The 26,739-nt window shown below is 43.3% G+C and overlaps 2 protein-coding genes across 2 annotated transcripts in view; both read right to left on the bottom strand.

Moving 5' to 3' along the window:
- LOC307216071 (G-protein coupled receptor 35-like) overlaps nucleotides 1–26,739 on the bottom strand; it is a 307,342-nt gene that overhangs the window by 131,042 nt on the left and 149,561 nt on the right. The window lies entirely within an intron of this gene.
- Nucleotides 8,078–25,115, bottom strand: LOC307217415 (uncharacterized protein). The gene is made up of 4 exons (XM_079978566.1): nucleotides 24,611–25,115; nucleotides 22,042–22,189; nucleotides 18,864–19,833; nucleotides 8,078–9,280 (listed from the first exon to the last, which is right to left on the bottom strand). The coding sequence occupies exons 3-4, from the start codon at nucleotides 19,819–19,821 to the stop codon at nucleotides 8,226–8,228; spliced, it is 2,013 nt and encodes a 670-aa protein (XP_079834692.1). The 5' UTR covers nucleotides 19,822–19,833; nucleotides 22,042–22,189; nucleotides 24,611–25,115; the 3' UTR covers nucleotides 8,078–8,225.

Below are 26,739 nucleotides of genomic sequence, written 5' to 3'. Positions count from 1 at the left end.
GGATTGAGCGCTGAGTCCCTGGGAAAGAAGGGAGGTGCTCTCGCTGGTGTGCGTCCCCAACGCCCTTCGTCTTTGCTCCAGGGACGTTCTTCCAGACGCACCCCAATTGTCAGCGCTCTCTGAACAACTTCTTGAGTGCTCTGGGGTCTCTCCCCCCTTGCGATTTCGTCTTTCACAGCCCCGTTCAGCCCCTCCCAGAACAGGTCCCTGACGGCCGCTGAATCTTTTTCCCATCCCAGCGCGTTTACCAATGCAAAAAAGCGGGAGTGATATTGCCTCACAGTGGCTCTGCCTTGTTTCAATCCATGTATCTCTTTTCTGGCGACATCTACATCTATCACTGATAAAAAACAAGCATCCATTGCCTTAATGAAGGCATTCGCGTTTTGGAGGGCTGGATCATTATCTCTCCACAGATTGCGCAACCACGCTTTAGCTTCTCCATGGAGATGCGTTAGTATGAAGCCTACTTTCTCCTGCTCATCTCTAAAGTCCTTCTCCAGTAACTTTAGCGCAAAAACCACGTCTGCTCTGAAGTTAGGATAGTGCTGCAGACTCCCATCGAAATGAGACACAAGGCTGCCTCCTCTCTTTCCCAGCCCAATCCCCTCTGGTCTGGCTCCCGGTAGCCCCTGTTTAGTCAACATTTCCAACCTGGCTTGCAGATCCTTGCAGACAGCAGCTGCTTCCTCTTCTCTCCTCCTGGACGCTAGTATTTCTCCGTTAAGTTGTGTCACTGCGTTTTGCAGGGCTGCCATTTGTTCTTCGGTAGTCATCTTGTGCTGCTTTCGTGAGCTCGCGAAGTACCAATCTTCGCCCCTCGCTGCGTCCACTCACGTTGCGAGGTTTTTAGGGAGACGGGACTTACTGTCAGAGCTGCCTCTAGGTCCCAGCTCACAGAGGACCAACGCTAGGCTGTAGTAATGTACAAAAGTCTTTATTGAAGTTCAGTTTCCATTTCAAAGCCACAGTGTGCAGCCCTACGTCTTAAACCCTAGATCGGCGAAGTCCCGTCTGAGTCTCCTCCCCTATGACACCAGTTTAAGATCCTAGCCCTGCTCCACCTTTTACGCTGCTCTCTCCTCCTCTGGGTCCTCCTGCCCACTGGGGCATTGCCCTTTCTGGACTCTTCCGACGCTGAGTCGCTTAGCTCCTCCCCCTCCCTCCGGCGGGCTTTAGGACCCGGTTCCCAATCCTCATTCTCTGCTGTCCCGCGCTCCTGTACATTTGAACTTGCCTCTCGCGCCAGCCCAGTGACCTTTTTCCTAACCGTTACAGTACTTCGGTCACTGCTTCCCTCTTCCGGGACACTGGCCGGATCTGACCTCTCCTCCGTTGTCCGACTTTCTGATGGAGGCGTGGTCAGCCCTGCCTTATCTTCTCTCCCTGGTGGGGAATGCACTGGCCCCGATCCTTGGGACTCTTCCCCCCCACTCTGCTCTGGTGGGGAAGCTGGTCCTGATTTCCAGCTACTGCTCTGGGAGTCCCTGCTGCCCCCTTGCTCCTGGGGCATTCCCCTTGGGAACCCCCTACCCCTGGCCACTGGCGCCCCCTTCTGTGAATCTTCCGATTCGCTGGAGAGGCTCATGGAATCCCTCGGTCCACTGTCCTCTTCTCCTACGCTCCCCTCGGATTCTTCCCCTTCGCTCTCCATCTCCTCTCTTCCCTGTGCCTCTGCTCCTGAGCCCCTGACAGCAACATTACAGCTGCCCAGACAAAGAAAGAGGATGTGGGTACAATCTGCTTTACCAGTGGGGAAGAAGTGAGAATAAAGATTGAGAAAGCTGAGGACAATACACCGGCTTTCTGTTTTCCTGGATCACTGGCAAAAAGATTTCTGAGTACTTTATTGGTGAAAATATTCAGAATTCTGTCCTCATGAAGGAACTAACAGACAGATCTCTTTCATTCTCTTGGCTACAGGCAAATTCATCACACCTTGTAAGGAGGGTTAAATATTGTGTTATGGTGTAATGTGCTTCTTGGCAGCTCACATTGAGCAGGGGACATATTACTGTGTTTTGTACCAGCTGTGCCCTCTGAATACTGGCAGGCCGACAGATAAAGTCCTAAGATGGCAAAAACATGATAACAATTACTGTCTGAATACAAAAGCTTCCAGCCTTTACAGTATAATAGCAGGATAATCCATTGCTCAAGGAGATGGCGCAAAGCATGCTGGCCCAATTGAGGCTGCCGTATAGTCCATCAGAAGCCAAGAGGAGGTGAAAGTACCAAGCTGAGCAGGTATTTACAAGGCAAATACACAAAATACAGAATGTTGGTGTATCCAACCTTGCTGCCAGCTGTTGATGTACACAGAGAAGTATTTCTAAATCACTCTGTTCTGCTTTGGTCAGACCTCACCTGGAATACCGTTTCCAGTTCTGGGCACCACATTTTAAGGGGGATATTGACAAGCTGGAACACGTGTAGAGGAGGGCGCCCAAGGTGATAAAGGATCTGGAAGCCAAGCCTTATGAGGAATGGTTGAGGGAACTGGGTATGTTTAGCCTGGAAAAGAGGAGACTGAGAGGAGATATGATCTAAATATCTAAAGGGTTGTCACATGGAAGATGGAGCAAGCTTGTTTCTGCTGCTCCGGAGGGTAGGGCTCGAAACAATGGATTCAAATTACAAGGATATTCCCATAGACATTAGGAAGAACTTTCTAATGGTAATATCTGTTTGACAGTGAAAAGGGTTGATTTGCCTTCACTGGAGGTTTTTAAACAGAGGTTGAATGGTCATCTTTAGCTGAGATTCTGGCCTTGCAGTGTGTGTGTGTGTGTGTGTGTGTGTGTGTGTGTTTGTGTGAACCTCGGGGTCTCTTCCAACTCTACAATTCTAATATTCCAGAAAGAGAGGGGCCGCCTGCTATGGCAAATTCTGCCAGTCTGGTGGCAAATTCTGCATAAATTGCACAAACTGCAGCAGGGCCATGCAGCACCAGGGAGCCTGCAAGGAGAGAAGGAGTGGCTGGGGTGGTAGAGCATCAGTATGCTGCCCACATGGAGCCAGAGAGCTTGGCCCTTCCTAACAATGACCCTGGATGAGGCCAATGAGGAGCTAGTGGGCAGAACACTTGGCGTGTTTCATGAGAACTCCAGAGGAGGAAGAGCAGGGTGGAATAGGCAGCTCCTGTGGTTGAAGCTTTGCATTTAAGTCAAGCACCACAGGGTTGTGAGCCACTAGTGCCTTATGGCAGTTAAATCTAGAGAAATAAATATGTCTAAGAACCCTCATTGTGAGTAAACAAATGTGCCAAACTGCATTTTAATTGGTATCTAATCTGCAAGCAAATCAGTCTTAAATATCAATAGTTGGAAAACAACCCTTTCACCACATTGCTTAGCATTTTTAGAATACAGTGGTGCCTCGCAAGACGAAAAGAATCCGTTCCGCGAGTCTCTTCGTATAGCGGTTTTTTCGTCTTGCGAAGCAAGCCCATTAGCGGCTTAGCGGATTAGCGCTATTAGCGGCTTAGCGGCTTTTAGTGGCTTAGCGGCTTAGAAAAAGGGGGGGGAAGGGGGGAAGTCGGAAAAACTCGCAAGACATTTTCGTCTTGCAAAGCAAGCCCATAGGGAAATTCGTCTTGCGAAGCACCTCCAAAACGGAAAACCCTTTCGTCTAGCGGGTTTTTCGTCTTGCAAGGCATTCGTCTTGCGGGGCACCACTGTAACCGTTGGACCAGGATCTTCAGTGTCATACAAACCTGTGCACATCAACTAGTTTGTGCTCAAACGGATGACTAAGAACAAATCATAGAAAGGAGGTTCTAATAATTATATGGAATCTTTTTTGGTACATGTTCTTTTAAAATCTATTCCCTGAATAGAATGGAATGCAAATGAGATAAGGGTTCCCATAGTGTCGTTGAGTTCATTATTTCACCTCCCCACAAGCCAAGTGCCATTTTCATGATTCACTGCTGAGGAAAACCCGAGTTGAAAAACAACTGGCATGCAAACCGTAAACTTCTTCACCACATATTTTATTTCCTCTTTTTAGAGGGAAGCAAGCAGACCAGAGTTCCTGTTTGTGTTTCTTTTTAAATGTCACCCTTTTGGAGTTGTGGTGAATTCAAGGTGGTGTTGTAGTGGTGGCAAAATATAAAGTACACTTTTCACCACCACTACTAGGTACTTAGTTGTGGGAAGAAGGGGAAGATATGTAAATGCTGTCAGAGAGATGCATATATTTGGTGTTGTAGCTATGCTCTGTGGAAAATTACATAGTAGAGCAACTTTAATGTTTTTCCTGGTTGCAGTCAGAATTATTCAGAAACTATACTAGTTAGCAAGCTACCAATCTCCTTCCTCCCTTACCCTGAATAAATGAAAAAGTAAAAAGAACCACTGGTTTCCTCTTTTCCAAATTTCTGGTCGCACAACTACTCAGTAAACAATGCTCCCAAAGTGCAAAACAAAAAACCAGTGCAAAACAAAACAAAAAACTTTACACAAAGCAGTTAGCTGCTGACAGTGATGCTCTACTTCTCAGAAAAACTTGTGTTTTTTTAAAAAAATAAATAACAAGTGATTTACAACAGCAGAACCAAATATATTTATTGCTAGGTTTAGGTTTATTGTTTATAATAACATTTAAACTAAAACATGAAAGAGAAAGGCTACAGTACACGAGAAATCCCTAGCTGTAGTTATGCATTGATAATGCTTAGATAACGTGCCCTTTTTGGTTGCAAGCAAATAGCTGTATGGGAGATAGACAGGTACAGTGGTACCTTGGGTTACAAACGCTTTGGGTTACAAACACTTTGGGTTACAAACTCTGCTAACCTGAAAGTAGTACCTCGGGTTGAGAACTTTGCCCCAGGATGAGAACGGAAATTGCGCGGTGGTGGTGTGGCAGCAGCAGGAGGCCCCATTAGCGAAAGCGCGCCTCAGGTTAAGAATGGTTTCGGGTTAAGAACAGACCTCCGGAGCGAATTAAGTTCATAACCTGAGGTACCACTGTAACTAACAAATAAGCATTAAAATGGGTTGTAGGACCTATAGTCCTCTGGATGCTATTGGACTCCAACTTCCATCATCCCCAGCTAGCGTGGCTTATAGTCTGGGGTGATCGGAGTTGTATTCCAACAACATTCAGTGAGCCATCGGTTTTCATCCCCTTATCAACGTGATATTTTTCTCTTGAGAGCAAAGTGTTGAAGAGAACAAAGAGTTAAATGTGTGGGTACAACTGAAACCAAGTGATGCTAAAAATAAAAGTGGAATTTCCCACAAACACTGAATGACAACTAAACGAGGAGGTATGTGGCAACTTAAAAACTGACAAATATACTGTGGCATGGACATTTATGAACTGAAGTGCAGTTAACACACACACACACACACACACACACACACACACGACTATTTCAAACCCTCCAACATTTTTCCAGTGAAAATAGGGACGTCCTAGTTCATAATAATAATAATAATAATTTTATTATTTATACTCCACCCATCTGACTGGGTTGCCCCAGCCACTCTGGGCGGCTTCCAACATGTATAAAAACATTAAACATTTAAAAAGTTCTCCATACAGGGCTGCCTTCAGATGTCTTCTAAAGATTGTATAGTTACTTATCTCTTTGGTTCGGCGGTCACATAATTCCATACCTTCCAACATTTCTCTGGTGAAAATAGGACCATCGTAAGGAAAAGCAGGACATTCTGGAATCAAATCAGAAACCAGGATGGCTTCTGTAAATCCAGGCCTGTCCCTGGAAAATCTGAGACACTTGGAGGGCCTGCTATTTTCATGCCTAACTGAACCACTGTGGTCAACCTCCTCAGTTGCAATCCCCTGTAAATGTTCCCCAGTGCCATAATTCAACTTGAAAATGGCTTCCTATTGACTCCAGGAGGGGCTTTTTCAGCCTAAAACCTTCATAGAGGGAATGGGGGTGGGCCGGTTGTATGCTGGTTGAGGAGGCTCCATAGGCCACTTCCAGCCTACAGACTGCAGGTTCTTCATCCCACTATGTAAGCTAGGGTTATTTGCTACAACCTTTGGCAAAAGTACGGTCTTACTATACTAATTAATCTCTACATAGTTAGATGGACAACCTCTGCCCTGTGGGAGGAAGTGGAGACTGAGGGACACAGGCAAACACAGCATCAGCGCATTCTCCATTTGGACTTCTCCCTCGCCTGTTCTATCATTTTTTTTCAGTCCTTATAAACTGTAAACCACCTTGAGTGCCTTGGCAAAAAGACAGTATACAAATGCAACGAATAAGAAAAAAAAATCTTAGCTAGTGTTCGGACACCTGTTGAAAAGGTGGCTCATTTTTTAGATGCGGACGGCTTGGGGTAGGGCTTCAAGGTAGCCATTTCTTAAAGCGGCACTGCAGTCTAGTCTCAGAATGTTAATGTTTGCAACATATTAAAGGGGCTTGGAAACGCATCAACGGAAACAGGCAAAAGCTCTGCGTACGGGCTGCTATAGGAGCCTGTCAATTGTTGTTCTGAGGGATGAAATCATTGCTTATTGAGTCCGTAATCAAGCTATAATAAACATCTGCTATCCTTCACCTAGGGACGCAGGTGGTGCTGTGGTCTAAACCACTGAGCCTAGGGCTTGCCGATCGGAAGGCCAGCGAGATGAGCGCTGCAACCCCAGAGTCGTTTGCGACTGGACTTAACTGGCAGCGGTCCTTTACCTTTTTTATCCTTCACTTATTGCTTTGGTCATGGCATTCGGATAGAGTAAAATAACAGTTACTGCTGGTAATGCAAGGGACAAGAGGTCCAATTCTGAAAGAGGGTGGCAGTTCCTTTCAGAAGAGCTAGTAAAATAATATAGGGCAGATACAAAGTCTTTCCCCATGAGACAAGTTGCTTAGAATGAAGGCCACAGTCTTGACATGTGAATTTTATAAGGTTTTTTGGAACCAGTTAGGCAGGAGCCTGCTGACTGAGTCAGTCAGCTTGCATTGCAACCAAGCTGGCACCCTTTGGAGACAAAGTGCCTTGTGTTTGTTTGAGATAGCTCATGACCCACTAGCCTATTTACACACTCACTGGCTATTAAGATGGACCTAGTTTCTATGCAGGGATAATGCCATATCTGAGGGACCTCTGGGGAGAGTTACGGTGTGTTCTGTGTATAGAGACATTGCACCCCACACATGAATTCCCTGCTGGTGGAGGTCACACAACTTTATCAGTACAGTGGTACCTCAGGTTACAGACGCTTCATGTTACAGACGCTTCAGGTTACAGACTCCGCTAACCCAAAAATAGTACCTCGGGTTAAGAACTTTGCTTCAGGATGAGGACAGAAATCACGCGATGGCAGCACGGCAGCAGCGGGAGGCCCCATTAGCTAAAGTGGTATCTCAGGTTAAGAACAGTTTCGGGTTAAGAACGGACCTCCGGAATGAATTAAGTTCTTAACTAGAGGTACCACTGTATTTATTTATTTTTTAAAATTCCAGAATTTATTTAAAAGATTTATCCTTACTCGTTTAAAGTAAGTCCAGATATTTTTCTGTTACTTAAATGGTGGTTTGTAAAAAGACCAATGTGTTGTCATCAGTGTTAAGATGCCCACTTTCTTGTCAGTCTGAATGCCTTGCTCCCTACTGTAGAAAGTTGGCTTAGGAAGCAGTTTTATATTTTCCAGTCATCTCCTTTGGTAATGGCACTTTACCAGGGCAGGGAATTTGGCCTCCATTTTCACACATACATTCCCGCAAGTGGTACTTTTTGGGGCCAAATGTTGTGGGATGCCGTAGCTTCATTTTCTCTTGTGCTTCTCCCTGCGGTGTCTCCTCGCTTTTACCAAGAAATTTCTTAACATGTTCTGCGATCTCTTTGTTAGTCTTCTCTTCCACATCAACCAGGACTTGCTCTCCAGTATCTAAATAGAATTTTAAGAATGGCGATGGTGTCATGTTCTTAAACATCACAATCTGAAGCCAAGGGTTTTTGTACTGAAACACACAAATTTTATGGCTCCTTTGCTGAGAGGCCCCCTCGTGTTGTAGTTCACCGTCATCACCTTCATGGCATCCTTGAAGATGATGTTGCCCTGGCTCAGGTACTGCAGCGTCCTGCGGCATGGTGGCGGCAGCCGGCAGCCCCGCACGCACCGTGTAGCCAAGGGCAGCGGCGCAACTTCCTTGCTCTGACCCACCTGGGTGGGAGCGAGGTACCACTGTATTGAGAAGTAATTGAGAAGAGCTGCATTGAAGCAGTAATAATGGCACATTATTTGTTGGAGCACTTTGGGGGACAGAAAAAAACAGCATTTTGAGTGGTAGTGCACTTGTCACCATTATGTATATCTGGGCATGCAGTCTTTAGGTCTTGATCTTCAGTGCCTTGTTTGTGTTGTGTTAGATATTTGGTTTTTAGTTTCATGGAAGCTTCCTGGAATTCCTTGTTCACAAAGTAATAGCAAATGGCATCCAAACAGCAGTTGGTGTTGGCAATAATTCCTGCAAGGTTTGTAAAGTTGTCAATTTTTTCTATCTGAGTGCAGCTGGCCTCAGCGAAGTCAGCTATGGACCGAATTAAGTATGCAAGATGAATAGGTAAGAAGCATATGACAAATACGCTCATATTTGCAAAAATGATATTGATTGCTTTCTGGATGCGCTTTTCTTCATATGGGTTTGTTTTCTTCTTCTTCACGAGTTTCTTTGTGATTTGAATGGAACAGAAACTAAAAATAGTTAATGGTATAAAAAATCCCCAAATGACAGATGCAAAGACATACATTGATGGTTCTCTGGAAATCCTTCTAAAGCAAGTGCCTGATGAAGCTCGTTTCTCAAATTTTTTAGTTACACATATAATGCTGATCATCAAGGCCCAGAGAAACCCAGAGATAACAGCTGACTTCAGAGGGGACCGTATATGCCTTGCTTTGAGGGGATATTTTATGGCAATGTATCGATCAACTGCTGTGATGGTGATAAGGAAGATGCTCATATACCTGTTAATGAAGTATGCAGACTCAAAGGCCAAACACAGTGTAGTCACATTGATTGTCTTATAAGCCATCTTGAAAGGCAAAGTAAAAAGCAACAAAAAATCTGCAATGGCTAAGTTGGTCATGTATACTCTCGTTTCAGTCCACTTGCTCAGAGTGCAACAGAATATCTTCAAGGCCAAGGCATTCAGGATGACTCCAAAGCAGAAAATGGGGATATAAATAAGTGCTTGAGTGAGAAATATCTCTTGACTGCTAGTGGTGTTGCAGTTCAATTCCTGATGCACTTCTTGGGTCATTTCCACACCGATGCTATAAAAGAAACATGCTATAGTTATTATATACCTTTATTGGCCAGGCAAAAACGTTCCTCTTCCACAGGGCCTTTGGCTGTTTAACATCCTGTGCACTTTGGGATGTGTTAGTGGGAGCGGGTGTGGGGAGTGGGGTTATTGGGTTGTTATCGTTTTTATTGTGTGTTTTGTGTTTTTATCTTGTACAGTGATACCTTGGGTTACATGCGCTTCAGGTTACATACACTTCAGGTTACAGACTCCACTAACCCAGAAATATTACCTCGGGTTAAGAACTTTGCTTCAGGATAAGAACAGAAATCGTGCAGTAGCGGTACAGTGGCAATGGGAGGCCCCATTAGCTAAAGTGGTGCTTCAGGTTAAGAACAGTTTCAGGTTAAGAACAGACCTCCAGAAGTACTTAACCCGAGGTACCACTGTATTTTAACGCTGTGATCCACCCTGGGATCTACAGATGAAAGGAAGTGTGCAAATTTTATAAATAACATTAACAATAATATTCATGTAATGCCAGCATTCAAGCTGTTAATAATAATCTTTCATACTTCTACAGAATTTTGCATTCCAAATATTTTGCTTATTTAAATATGTACGCTTATTTAAATATGTAAGCAGCACTGTCATATAAATTATGACAGCAGCCTCATAAAAGCATATCAGTATTATTTATCCTCATATAGCAGTAGATACCCATGTAGTCCTGATCAATTATAAATATAACTGGAGATCTCTTTTCCCCCCTGGCATGGTTATAACTAGCAGGAGTGCCAGTTTGGCTCCGCAACCATAGGTGCCCGGGATTGTGGGTGCCATACAGCGTGCATGGCCCTGGCACTGAAATTTGTGAGTGCCTGGCCCCTTTATAGGGAATTTTGTGAGTGCTCTGGCACCAAGGGCCCCAGGGAGTTGGCACCTATGATAACCAGCCTGAACCAGAAGTGTCTGCAATCATACTTGGAGCTAACTGCATGGAGTTAGTGCCAACACAGTTTACAGTTATAGTCATGTTGTCATTATAATGTAGTCAAGGAGTCCTGTATGACAATCTCTTGAAACTCAACTAGATTTGGTGTCACAAAGGACTTTCTATCCGCTGAGGCTGATATGCTGACTGTAGACAGAGGGAGACTAGTCACAATGATCCATGCCCTGGTAACTTCAAACTTCGGCTACTCTGCAGACAGTTTGGAAACTACAGCTAGTCCATAACACTGCAGCCAACCATTGCTTTCCAGTTTTGAAACCAATGAATGAGCATCTATTAGAATATTCTGTTCTATTCCCACTATGCAAAGTGATTGACCTTATCTAGCAATTAAATTAGAATAACAAGATAGCATATAAATTATGTACATAACAAATAATATGTAAGGTTGACCTTGCAGGGTCTTGTTTAAGGACTTCACCATCTCACAAATGGAGAAAATTGTCCCATCATGAGATTAAAAGGGGGGAGATAAACAAGCCACCCATATTTTTGATTTTCACACTATTTGCTTCCCAACTGCATATTTTTAACAGCTGCTAGATTAGAAAGAAAAGCCTGAGTTTACAGACAGTAGTGGATTCTAGCCTGCTGAAAAAGCCTGAGGACAACCTTTTGGGCAGGCTGCAATCCACTGCTGTGTAAACTCAGTGTTTGCTTCGAATCTGGCGGCTGTTAAAGAAATAGGCAGATGTGAACCCTGGAAGCAAAGACTTTGCAAATCTGTGTGGTGATCAGCTGCAGCAGAGAGAGCTATCAGATTAAACGCACAAAGACAATGTCTCCACACAGCAGAACTTACCACTCAAGAGTTCCAAGTAGTCCACTTGAACAAGTCTGGGATCTTTTGGTTGAGCTTGGAGTATCCTTGCCGTAAGTTTGTTTTCTTTTCAACTCACTGTGGTAAGTCTGGCTACTCAGCCTCTTCTTTTGAAAATCTTGTTCTCACAGCCTGTTTTTCCTGTGAACCAGCTGTTCCGCTCTTGAAAAGTTGTTTTGAAATCATATCTTGAAAAGTTTAGTATTTTAATTTTGAAGTTAGTTTTCTCAGAATTCGTAGGCACAGAGTGAAAAAAATTAAGACTGTATCTTTGTCAGTTAGATCTTTATCTATTTACGTGTATATAGGCTTTTCTGCAAACACAATTTTTTCCATGACTAATAAGTCATCTGCTGTTTTTCTGTTGTTAAATAATGCTTAGTCAAGGAAATGCATTCGAAGTCGTGTGATCTGTTGCAAAATACAGCGCAGTATCTCACTAAGAACATAAGAACAGTCTGCTGGATCAAGCCAATAGCCCAGGGGTCAGCAAACTTTTTCAGCAGGGGGCCAGTCCCCTGTCCCTCAGACCTTGTGGGGGGCCGGACCATATTTTGTTGGGGAAAATCAACTAATTGCTATGCCCCACAAATAACCCAGTGGTGCATTTTAAATAAAAGGACACTTTCTACTCATGTAAAAACACACTGATTCCCAGACTGTCTGCGGGCCAGATCCAGTCCCCGGGCCTTAGTTTACCTACCCATGAGCAATAGCCCATCTAGTCCAAACTGTCTTAATATTGTTTTTAATGCTGCAAAGCTGCACTGGGACCTTAGGGTGAAGGGCAGATAAGAAGTAAGTAAGTAAGGAAATAAATAAAAAATATTCTCCTTGCTTCCTGGCTTCCCTGTATTCCCTCCAGTTCATCCTCCTTGCTTTTTGACTTCCCTGCTTTCCCTCTCCTCCTGCCCGACCCCCTAATTTTCCTTCTCCATTTAGTGCCCCTTGCTTCACCATGACATTTCTCCTTCCCATTTCATGCCATATTCATTTCCCTTCCTTTCCCTTCCACTAACCCACAGAGTCCTGGTCAAAGGAGCCAACTCCTAGGGGCCAAGGGAACTTTGGACCTCCCCCCCAATAAAATTTTTTTGGGGTGTTTCTCTAAAAGTTGATGGGCACTGCCATTCAAATGGTGTGTGCGCACCATGTCATGAGATTGATTATGCGGGAGGGGACCACTCCAATATTTTATTGAAGTTGGCACCCCTGGCTCTGAGCAAGTTCCATTCTACCTATGTGTGCAGTTTTCTCCTGATGGGCAGTGTTATGTACTGAAGTTCTCACCCTGGGCCCGCAGGGGGATACTGTAGATAGTTCAGGTCCATATATGCAAATAAGGGATCGAAAGTGACGTTCAGTGATTGGATAGTTATAGAAAATGGTTACTGTTGCGTTCTAGTGGAGCTCTATATAAGCAGGCTGGCTGAACCCTTCAGTTCAGTTCTGTTCTGGCCTGTGAATAAACAAGAGCTGTTTGAAGAGTCGCTGTGTTGTCTGATATGTTTACCCACAACTTAACAGGCAGGTTCCCAGCTTTGCAAGAGAACAGCTTCAGTCTGCAGCCAGTAAGCTATGGCGCAAATGCAAGAGAGACGTCAGTCTGCAGAATCGAAAGAGGAGACTACCGCTCTTAACCACTACACCACACTGGCTCTCAGAAGGCCTTGTGTGGCTAGTGGGACCTGCTAGTTGAATCCCGACCTATGTACTGTATTTTAAAAAGAACTTGTTCACACATTTTTGCATGGATGACAACAGCCTATGATGTCTCAACCACACAAAAGGAATGGTGAACTGTAAGGGTTGCTTCCTGTTCCAGACATCTCTCTTCAAGGCCTTTTTTGTATATAAATAATAATAGAAAAGTTCTTCCAGATTCTCTTTTTCCCTTACCCAATCTTGAAATAAGGCTTGGCTGCTAGTGGTCCAAGGTCAGTCACCTGTGTGATTACTCCTTTTTCTGTAGCCACTAACACCAACAGGCTCACGGATAGCTCAGTCAGAAGAGCATGAGATTCTTAATCTGAGGGTTGTGGGTTCAAGCCCCACGTTGGCCGAAAGCTTCCTTCATTGCAGGGGGCTGGACTAAATTACCCCCTTGCTCCCAACTCTACAATTCTATTATTCTTTGTGGTGAACTAGCAATAACGAAACTGGAGGAAGAGTAGAGAAGTAAATAAAGCCGACAATAAATCCTTGAAAGAAAATATTTTTTCCCAGCATTCAAAAGGTATCTTCAATTTAATACTGGCCAGGAATCAGGATCCCAAAGTGGAAGTTAGCAAGCTGCAGGCTTCTAGTGCTTAACAGCTTTCTTCTCTGAAGTGTGGTTGGCTGACTTCCTGCTAACTACAATGCCTTGGAACTGAGTCTCTGTTGGGTTATAGCTTAGCTTTAATTGCATTTACTGTTGCACCAAAGAAGAAGTCTAAGCTTGGCATAATAAACTCAAGTGTATGATGTAACCCTGTGTATTTCTATACTTAATCATTTAATTAATTTCATAAAAATTTATATACTGCTCAATTGTAAAAAAACAACTTCTGTATGTGCATGCCTGTTTTATGTATTATATGTGCTTTATTACATGTGCTGTTCTTGCTACTTTTGCTTGCTTGCTGAAATCTGTTTGTTCATTTTTTTGGCTACTGCCTTTATTTTGGTTGATCAATATGTTTTGATTTGATTGTAAATTGGTTGGTGTTGCTAGATCCCCGTTCACTTCAGCAACACATACAGCCCAACAGAATCATTCGCTAACAACACAAACCTATCCGTCTTTATTAAGAAGTAAGTCTCATTGTGTTCATTAGCACTTATTCTCAGATAAGTGCATAAAATTCAACTTTCAAGGTGTTTCGCACATTAAAGCATATTTAAATTGCTCTTGTATTTACTTGTGTGTACAGTGCAGATATTTATTATTGCATTTTTGTACTGTCCTTTCAAGGTGCTCAGTGTCATGTTGCATGGTCTTCCCCTTGCCTTCATTTTATCCCTGAGGTAGGTCACACCAGCAAGCAAAAGTGACCGGCAAGCAGCTGAATATACACATCCCATTTATCATTCTTTTCTGTCTTCAGAGGCAGTAAACAGGATAGAAGAGAGTCAAAGTGTATATTAAATTGTTTATTTAATACGTTTTAACACATGTTAGTGATTAGTTGTTTCAAGGCACATACGCCCAAAGTGGGGTTTTTTTGTTTGTTTTAAATGTAAAGCTTTCGAAAACACTGTCTTACAAAACAGCAGTAAAACTAGCCGCAGTAAAATAAATAACAATTGAAGCTCAAAAACCAACAGTAAACTCAGGAGGACAAAATGCCTGATTCTTGAAGGAAAATGCATCCCCTTGTCATCCTTTGAAACAAACAAACAAACAAAAAGGGATGGTGGCAAATGGCCATAGCTGTCAATGTTTCCCTTTTTTAAAGGGAAATTCCCTTATTCCAAATAGGATTCCTCGCAAGAAAAGGGAAAAGTTGACAGCTATGCAAATGGCTGACAGTTTCTACAACCACCTGGGTCTAGGGAGAGGATCTAATAACCTCTTTCAATGGGACCAGAACCACCCCTTCTCTCAATGAACTATTTATGGAGACACATCACTTTGTTATTTGCTTGTTGTCCTTAATATAGTTAGTAAATTGAACTGCGATTCAGTACAGCAACAGGCCTGATTAGCTGGATGCAATTGGAAACGTGGTTTCACTTGGTGCCCTCCACATTTCCCCATGGCAATCTGTGGCTGAAGCAGTGTGCTTGCAATGAAACTCTGCAACGCTGACAAGACATGTCGGAGATCTCCCATCTTTTAAACCAAGGCTTTGTTTCCGGCGGCACATTTCTGAGAGCACCTTATTCTCAGAGCACATAAATTGATTACTACGACTCAGTTGAATCCAATAAAAAAATCCATCACAGCAAATACTTAATTGTTCACATGACCCCGATTAAGTATTGAAATACATTTCAAGGAAAAGTAAACCTCTATAAGAGAAGGGGTGTAGAATGGGGAATACAGATAGGAACAGAGTGAACAGTTTTCATTCACAATAAGGTGCTCATCTTTTTTGGCTATGAGTTCCGCAGAGAAATGTCATACAAGCCTCCTGTCATCTCTTTGCAGAAGTACAAAAACATTTTTATTGGGGGGTTGTGAAATATACTCAGAGTCGCAAAGTGATTTCATGCTCTTTATTCAGCTCATAGTGGTGAGGAGGAATGAATGAAAGTCCCCTCAAGGTATCTGCTTTATATACATTATTTACACAATGGGCTGCACATGATTGGCTAATTCCGGAATTCTACTGTAAGCCAATCAGGTTGTGGATTCACTTCTATCTGGAGCATGATTGGGTAGTTCCTGCCAACCAATCATACTGCTGCATTGTTCTAGGACCAATCAGACTGCTGCATTCTGAATCCTATTGTTCTAGGACCAATCAGGCTGCTGCCTTTTGGATCCTATTGTTCTAGGGCCAATCAGACTGCTGCAGTTTGGATCCTATTCAACCCAGTACATAACAGGTTGGAACCCCAAAGGGTGCTTTTAAAAACAAAAACAAGCAACTTGGTAAGGACTGAGCACCATATTTTTCCATGTATAAGACACCCCCTATTTTGGGGGACTCCAAATTAAGAAAATGGGGGGAGATTGCCAAGAGTTGTTGAGCTATTTTGGGGGAGGATTGCACATACTTGTTGAGCTTTTTGGGGGTGGAGCAGAGTTGTTGAGCAGAGTTGTTGGGGGGGGGGAGGGATTGCCGAAAATCGCTCACCTGCCTAACTGATGCTGACACTCGCACACGTTGCAAAAGCCACCGATCGTCTGTCCCACCAACAACACGCACAATAGCCGCTGATAATATCCAGCTCATGAAAGGAACCAATCCCACGCCCCCCCTATACACTATCCGTGTATAAGACGACCCCCTAATTTTAACATAATTTCTTAATAAAAAATCCTCATCTTAAACACGGAAAGGTACGGTATGTTCAGTGGGTAGACGACATTGATTGACTGCTGGAGGGGAAAATGAAATGCCTGGGGGGGGGAGCAGGAGCGCCAGCTCCTGTGGGTTGAGCCATTTTGGCCCCCCTATATTTTTTGGGTCCCCCAATATTCAAAAAACATGGAGCTGATTGCAGGACAGTTCCAGTGGCTGGCTCCTTCCCCTCCTACTCCTGCCACGGTAGGGGAAAGCGGGTTGAAGTGAAGTCACCAGCCATTGAAGCCCCCCTTGCAAGCTGGTGCCTCTGCTGGGGGGACAAGAAGGAGGAGGAATGGAATGATGGGGAGTGGCTGGAAACCTGAACAGGAGCACTTGCCAACTGCAACATTTTGTTGCAGCAGGTACCAGTTGTCCTACATATTACCGATGAACTCATTTTCTAAGTTATGCAGCCAGAATGGCATCGTCCACACACAAGAGGGTGGTTTTGCTATCTAGATGCTTGGGGGGGGGACCCTAAGGGTTGTAGAAGTACACCCACTAACCCCCCTCCCCTAAATAGCCCAAGCAGGAGGTTGGACTCGATGCCCCTTGTGGTCTCTTCCAACTCTATGATTCTATGATTCTAGGCCTGTGTCCATGCTTCCTGGTCACAGAATGCAGACTGGCTGCTGGAAGGTGGGAGGGGAGATGGAAACCAGGGGAGAGGGAAGGAACTAGATGCAGTCTGCTGAAAAGGGCATGGCTGGCTAGCAAGAACCCTGAACAAGAGCATTTGAGCTGCAGCTCAGTAGTAGAACATCTGCTTTGCATGCAAAGGTCCCAGGTAGAATCCCTGGCAGGTAAGACTGGGAGAAACCCTCTGTCTGAACCCTGACAGAGCCACTGCTACTCAGTGTAGACAATATGGAGCTGGGTGGAGCAATGGTCTGACTCTGTGCAGGGCAGCTTCCTGTGTTCACTGCATATGGAAGGTCCTACTTCTGTTTCTGAGAATAGCTATCAAGGTGCAACCCAAGCTTGGCAGCATGATGTCTGCCAGGCTTGTGGTTATCCTGTAGCCTGGCTGCCAGGAACTGTGCTTCAAGACTTAACATTAGCAGAATAACCATGTATGTTATGCAAATAATATGTGCATTTCTAAATAACCTTCTAGAATAAGCACATCACTATTTGTATGTTAAAACACACACACACACACACACACACACAGAGTGCTTTTTTTCTGGGGGTACGCAGGGGTACACATATCCCTAAACATTTTGTCAATCTTTTTACTTTTGTCCATTTATTGTGTTTATTTTTCCCGATTTGAATTATTAAATGGTGATTTTCTTGAGTCAAAATGAGAGTACCCCTAAACATTTTTTTAGAAAAAAGCTGTGTGTGTGTGTGTGTGTGTGTGTGTGTGTAATGAATTGACCTTTTAACTGAAAAAATGAAGTGCATTTCTTTCTTAGAGACAATTCCTTTTTGTGTATAAAAAAGAAATGTATTTATGTGTTACATTTATATCTCACCTTGACCCCAAAGAGCTCAATTTTGCAATCAGACTTTTGCCTTTCCCAATTTTATCCGCACAACGTCCCTGTGAGGTAGGTTAGACTGAGGCCTCATTTGCACTATACATTTGAAGCAGTATCATCATGCCAGTTTAAACAGCCATGCTCCCCCCCCCCCAAAGTATCCTGGGAAGTGTAGTTTGTTAATGGTGTTGAGAGTTGTGAAAAGGTAAAGGTAAAGGATCCCTGACAATTAAGTCCAGTCGCGAATAACTAAGCCTGGTGAAACCAGAGCAGCGCACAGAAACGCCGTTTACCTTCCCACCAGAGTGGTACCTATTTATCTACTTGCACTTTGATGTGCTTTCAAACTGCTAGGTTGGCAGGAGCTGGGACTGAGCAATGGGAGCTTACCCCGTCACAGGGATTCAAACTGCCGACCTTCTGATCGGCAAGCCCCAGGCTCAGTGGTTTAGACCCCAGCGCCACGTGTGAGACCCCTATTCCCCTCACACAGTTACAATTCTCAGAGTGGTTTAACAATACCTCTTCCCAGGGAATTTTGGGAATTGTAGTCTCGTGGGGGGAATAGGGGTCTCCCTTAACAAACTACACTTCCCAGGATTCTTTGGACAAAGTAATATATATTTAAAGGGGTATGATGCTGCTTTAAATGTATAGAGCAAGTGGCGGCCTGAGAGACAGTGAGTGGCTGAAAATTAGCTTCACAGTAGAGTGGGGATTTGAACTCTGGTCTCATAGTTCTAGTCCAAGATTCTAACCACTGTGCAATGCTTCTATATAAAAGCTATATTGCACATCGTACAAAAACCAGCATTTATTTTTTTAAAAAGGTAAAGCTCTTAATATAGTATATGCACTCTGCAACCAAATGTATATCAATCATAAAACAAACTTACAAAGCATAATACAAATCCATCATTGTAAGCTGTATCAGCTGCAAACTAAAAGCACTAATTCAGCTGAGGAAGGCCTGAGTATAAAGACAGGATTTCAACATGAAAAATACCATCTTAGATACAGGGATATGTATCTTTCCATAAGAAGCATGGATCCAGAACATAATCTGCCATTTCAGCAAGAGATGTTAAACCAGCACACTGATCTCCATCGGCGATAATTCAAGGGAGCAGCATCGGTTTAAAATGTATCAACTAAAATTAACGTGCTATCCAATTTGTTTACTGTTCTTGAATAGTCTGTGGGGCTTCGTTTGACATAGCGTTCGAAAGGCGACGTTTCAATTGACTGGGCATAGTGCTCCCAGTCAAGGTGAGATGCATCTTAACATGACGTTGTGATTTCAGCTGTTTAAACTTTGCAGTTGTGAATTTTCGGGTGTTTTGCTTTGCAGCTGTGAATCTTGAGTTAAGTTGGACCTGGATTGCATTGCGTTGAAGGGAGGTAAGAGAGCTGCAGCTTCCTGGAATTCCTTAGCAACCATGTAATAGCACATGGCATCCAAGCAGCAATTTAGCTTGGTCATTAACGCAGTTGCGTGTATGGTATTGGCGATGGCTTGCCACACCTCGCAGTCAGCAACTTCAAATTCTTTTGCTAAGTAGCTAAACAGTAAACTCAAGTGGAAAGGCAGGAAGCATATAATGAAGGTGGCCAAGTTCACTGAGACCACCCAGATGGCTTTCTGGGTTAACTTTTCTTCATGAGGACCAGCATTATGTTTCTTCCTGAGGCATCGGATGACTTGTATGGAACAAAACAACAATATAACCAGTGGTATGAAAAAGAAAACGATTAATCTGACCAGGGTAAGAGCTTTGTTTTCCTTAGAAAGTTTATGAAAACAAAACTCTCCTTTCAACGAGAGACTGAATAGGATTGTATAAAGCAAGCAACAGAGCCAAATAAATAAGCAGAAAAGAGCTGCTTTCCACGGAGACCTGATTACTTTGGCTTTCAGGGGATGTTTGATTGCAAGGTACCGATCAACCGCTATTAGCATGATGATGCCTATGCTCATTGGCATGTTCATGCTACTGATTCCGAATATGACAGAGCAAAAGTCATCCACAGGCCAGTTGTTGTAGTGAAAGTACATGATGAATGGTAGGATAAGGACCAGCGTGTAGTCTGCCAGGGCTAAATTGATCATGTAAACTCTGGTCTCTGTCCATTTGCCCAGTTTGAAGCAGAAAACCCACAAGGCAACTGTATTAAATATGACTCCGAAAAAGGTGAGTAGGCTGTAAATAATAATTTCAAAAGTAACTATGTCCTGCTCAATCCTGCCACTGCAGTTCGCCATTATGACAGTTTTCTGTAAAGAGATATTTTAAAAATAAGTAGCAAAAATGGAATGCAGAGATAATTAAAGCTTGATTATTTGTTCTAACAACAGAACCTGGATTATTTAGATCCATTCCTATTATTATTATTATTATTCAAATTTGTATACCACTGTATACCTGTAGATCTCAGGGCGGTTCACGATCTGTGTCTGGGCCTGGCAACTGAACTAAGGAGTTTTGGGGTGAGGTGCCATGGTCCCAAAATTCCACCTGTAGCTGACTAAATAATACTTGTGAGATGTGTGAACTGTTTTGTGTTTTGATTTGTCTTTTTACTGAAAGGGGCTGCCTGTTTTAGCAGAGGGTCGACTGCTTGACTCCTTCCCCCCTCATATCATTTCTCTGCTTTCCAAGTAAATTTTCTTCTCATAGAGAAAAAATACAGTGACTCCCCCCCCCCCCCGTGGGCGAGAAAAAGCAGCTGGTGAGAGTAATTTTGAATGTGGCAATGACATTCAGCCTCTGGGCAGTCCCTTCCTCCAGTTTCCAACAGTCTTGTTCTGATGTTGCCTGACTTTGTCTCTGTCACATCCGCACCATACATTTAAATTGCTATGATACCACTTTTTACAGGCGTGGCTTCCCCTGAATAATAATGGGAGATGTAAAGGGGTATTCAGAGTTGTTAGGACAGTGTTTTTCCAGCTCGGCTCTCCAGCTGTTTGTTGTTGGACTACAGCTGCTGTCATCCCTCGCTAGCAGGACCAGTCATCAGGAATGATGGGAGTTGTAGTCCAACAACAGTGAAGAAACACTGTGTTAGGAGAACTTTATTCCCCTCACACACCTACAATTCCCTGGATGGTTTCACAATTAGTTTTCCAAAGGAACTCTAATTGTAGCTCTGTGAGGACGAATAGGTAAAGGTAAAGGGACCCCTGATCATTAGGTCCAGTCATGACTGACTCTGGGGTTGCGGCGCTCATCTCGCTTTATTGGCCGAGGGAGCCGGCGTACAGCTTCTGGGTCTTGTGGCCAGCATGACCAAGCCGCTTCTGGTGAACCAGAGCAGCGCACGGAAATGCCGTTTACCTTCCCACCGGAGCGGTACCTATTTATCTACTTGCACTTTGACGTGCTTTCGAACTGCTAGGTTGGGAGGAGCAGGGACCGAGCAACGGGAGCTCACCCCATCGCAGGGATTCGAACCACCAACCTTCTGATCGGCAAGTCCTAGGCTCTGTGGTTTAACCCACAGCGCCACCCGCGTCCCTTGTGAGGACGAATAGCAGTATCCTAACAACTCTCAGCACTCTTAGCAAACTACAGTATTAGAGTGCTATGATAGTGCTTTAAATGTATGTCGTGCGTGCTGGTATGTGTGTGTCTTTGTGTGTTTATGAGAGTAGAGAGATACAATCAAACCTTGGATCCCAACTGCCTCCATTTTGGAATGTTTCGGCTCCCGAGCGCCGAAAACCCGGAAGTAAATGCTCTGCTTTTCGAACGCTTTTCTGAAGTTGAATGGCCGATGCAGCTTCCCTTTGAGTGCAGGAAGCTCCTGCAACCAATCGGAATCCACACCTCAGTTCTCGAACATTTTGGAAGCTGAAAGGGCTTCCAGAATAGATTACGTTCGACAACTGAGGTTTGATTGTAGTTTATGCATGTCTTATGTATTGTCTAGTTTGACCCTCAAGTATGGGAAGTTCCTAAAACAGGACATGTTAGTATTAATGAAAGTTGCACAGTACATAGATTTATACACTACCATGCAAGTAGGAGTAAAACAAGAACCAAGCAAAATAGGTTATGAAAAATACATGGTCTGATCTGATTCAGAAGCCTATTATTAAACTGCTTATGAAAGGGAATCTTTCCAGCACCCCTAATATCTTACGCCCAAGCATTCTGCTATGAATGGCTGGGGCAACCCAGGACTCAGCTACATTACTCGTGTTACAATGCTATAACTGCGTCATAAACATGCGACACCAGATGGCGCTGTAGAGCTAAAAACATTGTCTATGCAATTTTACATAGAGGTTTTTTTCCTTTCGTTATGATTTAATTTATAACTTTTCATAGTGTTTTTTCTGCGTGTAGATTCAGCCCCTAGTCAGATGGGCAGGTGCAATTAATAAAATTATTATTATTATTAAGTGAGAAATGTCGTTTATATTTTTGCTCAGCCTTCAGTGAAAAAAAATGTAAAAGAAGAACGCATGTTTACCTACCTTATCTGATTGCAGTTGCCCACAAGGAAATGTTCAGTCTAACCTTGATTATCTGGATGCCATAGGAAACATTTAATCTGATAGCTGATGACAGCACTTGTTTTATCTGATGCTTCCAACTTTTCAGAATGCTAGTTCAGCAGGAACTCTGCAGGCAAAAATGTCATAGCATTAGTACTATCTGAGGTAAAATTTTGCAGCGTTCCTGGAGAGGGGAAACCCAGCTCTTTATCACAAAGCGATAAGCTTCAGAAACTTAAACATACCTTGCCAGGTTCTCCTCTGAGTTCCTGTGCTCTTTTCAGGCCACATTACTCCCTTGTATAGTTTTGCTGTTATGTCTACCCCCATTTCCCTCCCTCAGTATTTAATCTACAGTGGTACCTCTGGTTGCGAATGGAATCCGTTCCAGAGCCTCATTCGCAACCTGCAAAGAACGCAACTAGCATCTGCGCATGCACGGGTCATGATTTGCCGCTTTTGCGCATGACATCATTTTGCACGTCTGCACATGCGCAAGCGGTGAAACCCGGAAGTAACCCTTTCTGGTACTTCCGGGTCACTGCAGGACGCAACCTGAAAAGACGTAACCTGAAGCAAACGTAATAAGAGGTATGACTGTATATTGAATCATCACATTGATCAATGTAATTTGTCGCCATATCTTTCCACAGAAAGAAGAATCTAAACAGTTCTGTGGGTGCTAACATTCTGGCCTCAAGTATTAGGACTTTGCTAGAGTTGAACCACTGTCACACATGGAGCTTAAAATGGATCAGTTCAACCAGACTGCAATGTGAATGAAGTGGCAGATCTCCGGGTCTCAAATTTCAGCGGCAAGCTTTGTGACACCGAAATTTGGTGCTCTGCCCCTCACACTCCATTCTAAATCATAATTGTTGCACCCCCAAGGCTCTGCACCCAGTGTGACTGAACCGGTCACTGTTCCCAAAATCTGCCTCTGGGTGAATGCAGTCCTGCATTGGTCAGAATGCTGACTCATGTCACAGATACATCTCTCCTTCCTTGGAGGTTTTTAAGGAGAGGTTGGATGGCCAACTGTCATGGATGATTTAGCTGTGATTTCTGCATTGCAAGGGGTTGGGCTAGATGATGATGATGATGATGATAATGATAATAATAATAATAATAATGATAATAATAATAAATATTTATACCCCAGCCACTCTGGGCGGCTTCCAATCGAGTGTTAAAAACAATACAGCATTACCCTTGGGGTCCCTTCCAGCTTTACGTTTCTATGATTCTGCTTTCTTGCCCTCATTTACAACAACCAGACACATCATGTAAATAAAAATAGGAAGTTTCAAAGTCAATTTAAGTGCTCTTAATCCAAATTGCTGGATTGACTGTTGGACTATAGCGAGTGCCTCGTTTTGAATAGTGAGTGCTGTGATGACCAGGGTTTAGGATTTATTTTAAATACCAAGAAAACACACAAAAGACCAGGGTCTCTGATCAGGTGGCAGGTAATGGGGAAAGTCTCTGTCCGAGATTCTAAAGAGCCACTGTCACTAAACTAGACAGCACTTGGCTACATGGTGAAAAAGCTTGAGTATACAACATGGAGATAGAAAACGGGTAGACTCATTCTGTCACAGCCCTTACTGGTTGGTACTTCCAGTGTAAGATTTAACTAGCTTCCCACTCTAATTTTCAGTGGAAAGTATATAGGATTTTCATCATAGAAATGTCAAGAGGTAGGACAGGGGTAGCCAACATTATAATTATTTATTTATACCCCACCTTTTTCCCTGATGGGACTAGAACCAGCTTACAGATAATAAAAAAAGAACTGCTAAAAATACATAAAAAAGCAAAACTAAAACACAAAGAAGCATTGATAGAATTAAAACTATACTATATATAAAACTATAAAATCTATTGAAAGTCTGGGAGCAGCCACCAAGAAGATGCCCTCCTGATGCTGTTTGACTACAAATCCCATCATCCCTGACCACTGGCCATGGTCGCTGATGCTGATGGGCACTGGAGTCCAACGATATCAGGAGGGCATCACATTGCATATCTCTGGCACAGGGTGAAGAAGATATTTATGTATCAGAAAAACACTAAATGCACCTGATGTTTATAGTCCAGGAAAGTTTATGCCATAATAAATGTGTTAGCCTTTCAGGTGCCCCAAGACTACTTGTTTTAATTTTAGTGTGTAAATGACAAGTTGGATTTACATAGGAAGCTGCCTTAAACCAGGTCAGACTATTTGTCCATCTATCCCAATATTGTCTGTTCTGACTGGCAGCAGCTCCCAGGGCCTCAGACAGAAACGTCTTTCTCATCACCTCCTACCCGAATTGATTGTGCCATGGCTTGACCCTGGCACTATTTACATGCAAGGCCTGAGCTACCCTGCTGAGCTTTGTCAGCACTGGAGGCATAATCTCAAAATACATTAAATTATGCGAGTTACTATACCAGGAAGCTACTCCACAGAAAATATTTCTGCAGAAATATGGATAAAACTAATTAAGTTCCTGCTATTTCTGTATAGTCCTATAGAACTCAATTAATTATAACACACACTAACCTTGTATACAAGTTGGAAACACCTTGTTCGGTAGTTGAATGTAGAGCTTGCATCAGGAAAGGACAAAACACCATTGCCAGTGCCTTTTAAAAACTAGCTGTCTTATTTGCATAGCCTCTTCATCTCTATGATGTAAAACCGTTTTCTCACCGCCGAAGTCTCTGAGTGGTTGGATATGTGGTATTAAAGCGTACAAAGTCTTGCGTGATAACAGGCTGGTTTGTGGTTTTCTTAGAAGCAATGGGTATGACTCTAGTAGAGTTTCTCTTCTCTAAGTCATGACGGAAATGTTTTTTCATTTCACTCTTGCGTTAGGCATCACACATTCTTTCTGTCATTTACTTTCTGCTGCATCCCTGTTGCCCGTTACTGGAGAGTAAGACCCATTGAAAAGTAATGAAATTTACTGCTGAGCTAACATGTGTAATGCAACACACTTGGATGGTATTTGTTAACTTACCTGTTTGTTTGAGGACACTTTTAAATGCACCTAGAAAGCACACTACACTGGGCAAATGAGAACCGTCAAATCAGAATAAATTTTTGTACAGATCAGTGTTTTGTTCTGTTTGTGCTAGATGCAGTGGTTTTTTCTGGGGGGACGGGTACGCATACCCCTAAACATTCTGTGAATCTGCGTTTGGCCTCATTGAGGGGCAGTATTTCAATATGGAGTAGGGAAATGAAATTACCCCTAAACATTTTTTTAAAGAAAAAAAGCACCAGCTAGATCTGTTATGATTCTATATGAAGATAAGAATGATCATATACCCATAGTTCTGGAAGGCTTCCATGAACTCATGAATAGAGGCAGTTTTAGAGTCGTATGATCAGTTTGTATCCCTTCAGCTGAGGTAACAGAGCTAGGTGTCCACTAGCTGTTGAACTTCTACTGCCATCATTCCTGAACACTGGGCATGCTAGCCGGGCTGCTGAAGGGTGAAATCGAGGGCACCATGTTGACTATCTGTATATCAGATCATGACCTTGATGGGTGATAAAGAAGAATATATTTCACTTGAAATAAGTCAGGCGAGGACCACTTCATATACTTATGCACCTTCAGTAGGCTGGCCATCGCTTGCTGGTGACTGTGCCTTCATTTGATAGACGGGGAAGCAGAAAGGACCGACTTTGACCTTGCAAGGGCTTCAAGCTCTTTATTCTAAAGCGGGTGTGCTGGTGTGCCTAAGCACCAAACCAAATGTGATGGAGACAATGGGATTGGATGCCCAATCACCTTCTAAATCCGGCCCGCGGACGGTCCAGGAGTCAGCATGTTTTTACATGAGTAGAATGTGTCCTTTTATTTAAAATGCATCTCTGGGTTATTTGTGGGGCATAGGAATTCGTTCATTTTTTTTCTTTCCAAAATATGGTCCGGCCCCCTACAAGGTCTGAGGGACAGTGGACCAGCCCTCTGCAGAAAACGTTTGCCGACCCCTGGGCTATAATAACCATGGTTGGCCTTGCAAAGAATTACTGTATAACCCATGCCAAGTGTTTTGTGCATGCTAAAAAAGTGTTATAACGGTTTATTATTACAGCATAGCTGATGAATTTCAGCTTTGGAAAGTCATAACATTGTGGGCTTGTATTTTTCTACGACACTCTGCATGATCTGCACTCCTTCTTCTGTCTAACATTTTTTCTTTCTTTCATCCCACACCTCCGTTATAAACGGATGCAATTATCCTCCCTGTTAAAACATCCTTATGAAAAGCCTAATCTGCAGACAGCAAATTCGAGTCTATTGGAATGAGCATAAATTAATTTCAATTCCACGAGGCATGTCCTTTCTGTTAACAGCTTTTGTCTAACATTCCATTATATACATACATTTCAAAAACATGTTTCACTAGATATTTAATTGCTTCAAAATATTCCAAGCCAGTTTTGGAGCCAATTTCTCAAAAATTTCAGAATGTGGGTGGGAGACTCATAGCTATTTTCAGGGTTTAGTAAACATCTATGTAATTGTGAAGTAGGAAAGATGTGTAGTCTGGGACTTTGCATTATGGGTTTTTTTGTGCAGCAGTGCCACTCGCCTTCCACTAAAATGGCCATGTGAGAGCCCGGGGTGGAGAGAGTGGCTGCGCAGCTGGATGCAGCCCATGAGGGGCCCTTCT

Source organism: Podarcis cretensis (assembly GCF_951804945.1).
Source record: "Podarcis cretensis genome assembly, chromosome: 5".
NCBI classification, from domain to species: Eukaryota; Metazoa; Chordata; class Lepidosauria; order Squamata; family Lacertidae; genus Podarcis; species Podarcis cretensis.
This window is presented reverse-complemented; position numbering and strand designations above follow the sequence as displayed.

What these genes read in the sequence shown, in the direction of transcription:
- LOC307217415 (XM_079978566.1), bottom strand. Translation starts at nt 19,821, where the DNA reads ATGGCGAACTGCAGTGGCAGGATTGAGCAGGACATAGTTACTTTTGAA. An exon ending in ACAACTGCAAAGTTTAAACA is followed by an intron (nt 9,281 to 18,863) that starts GCTGAAATCACA and finishes TAATAACTATAG; the next exon opens with CATGTTTCTTTTATAGCATC.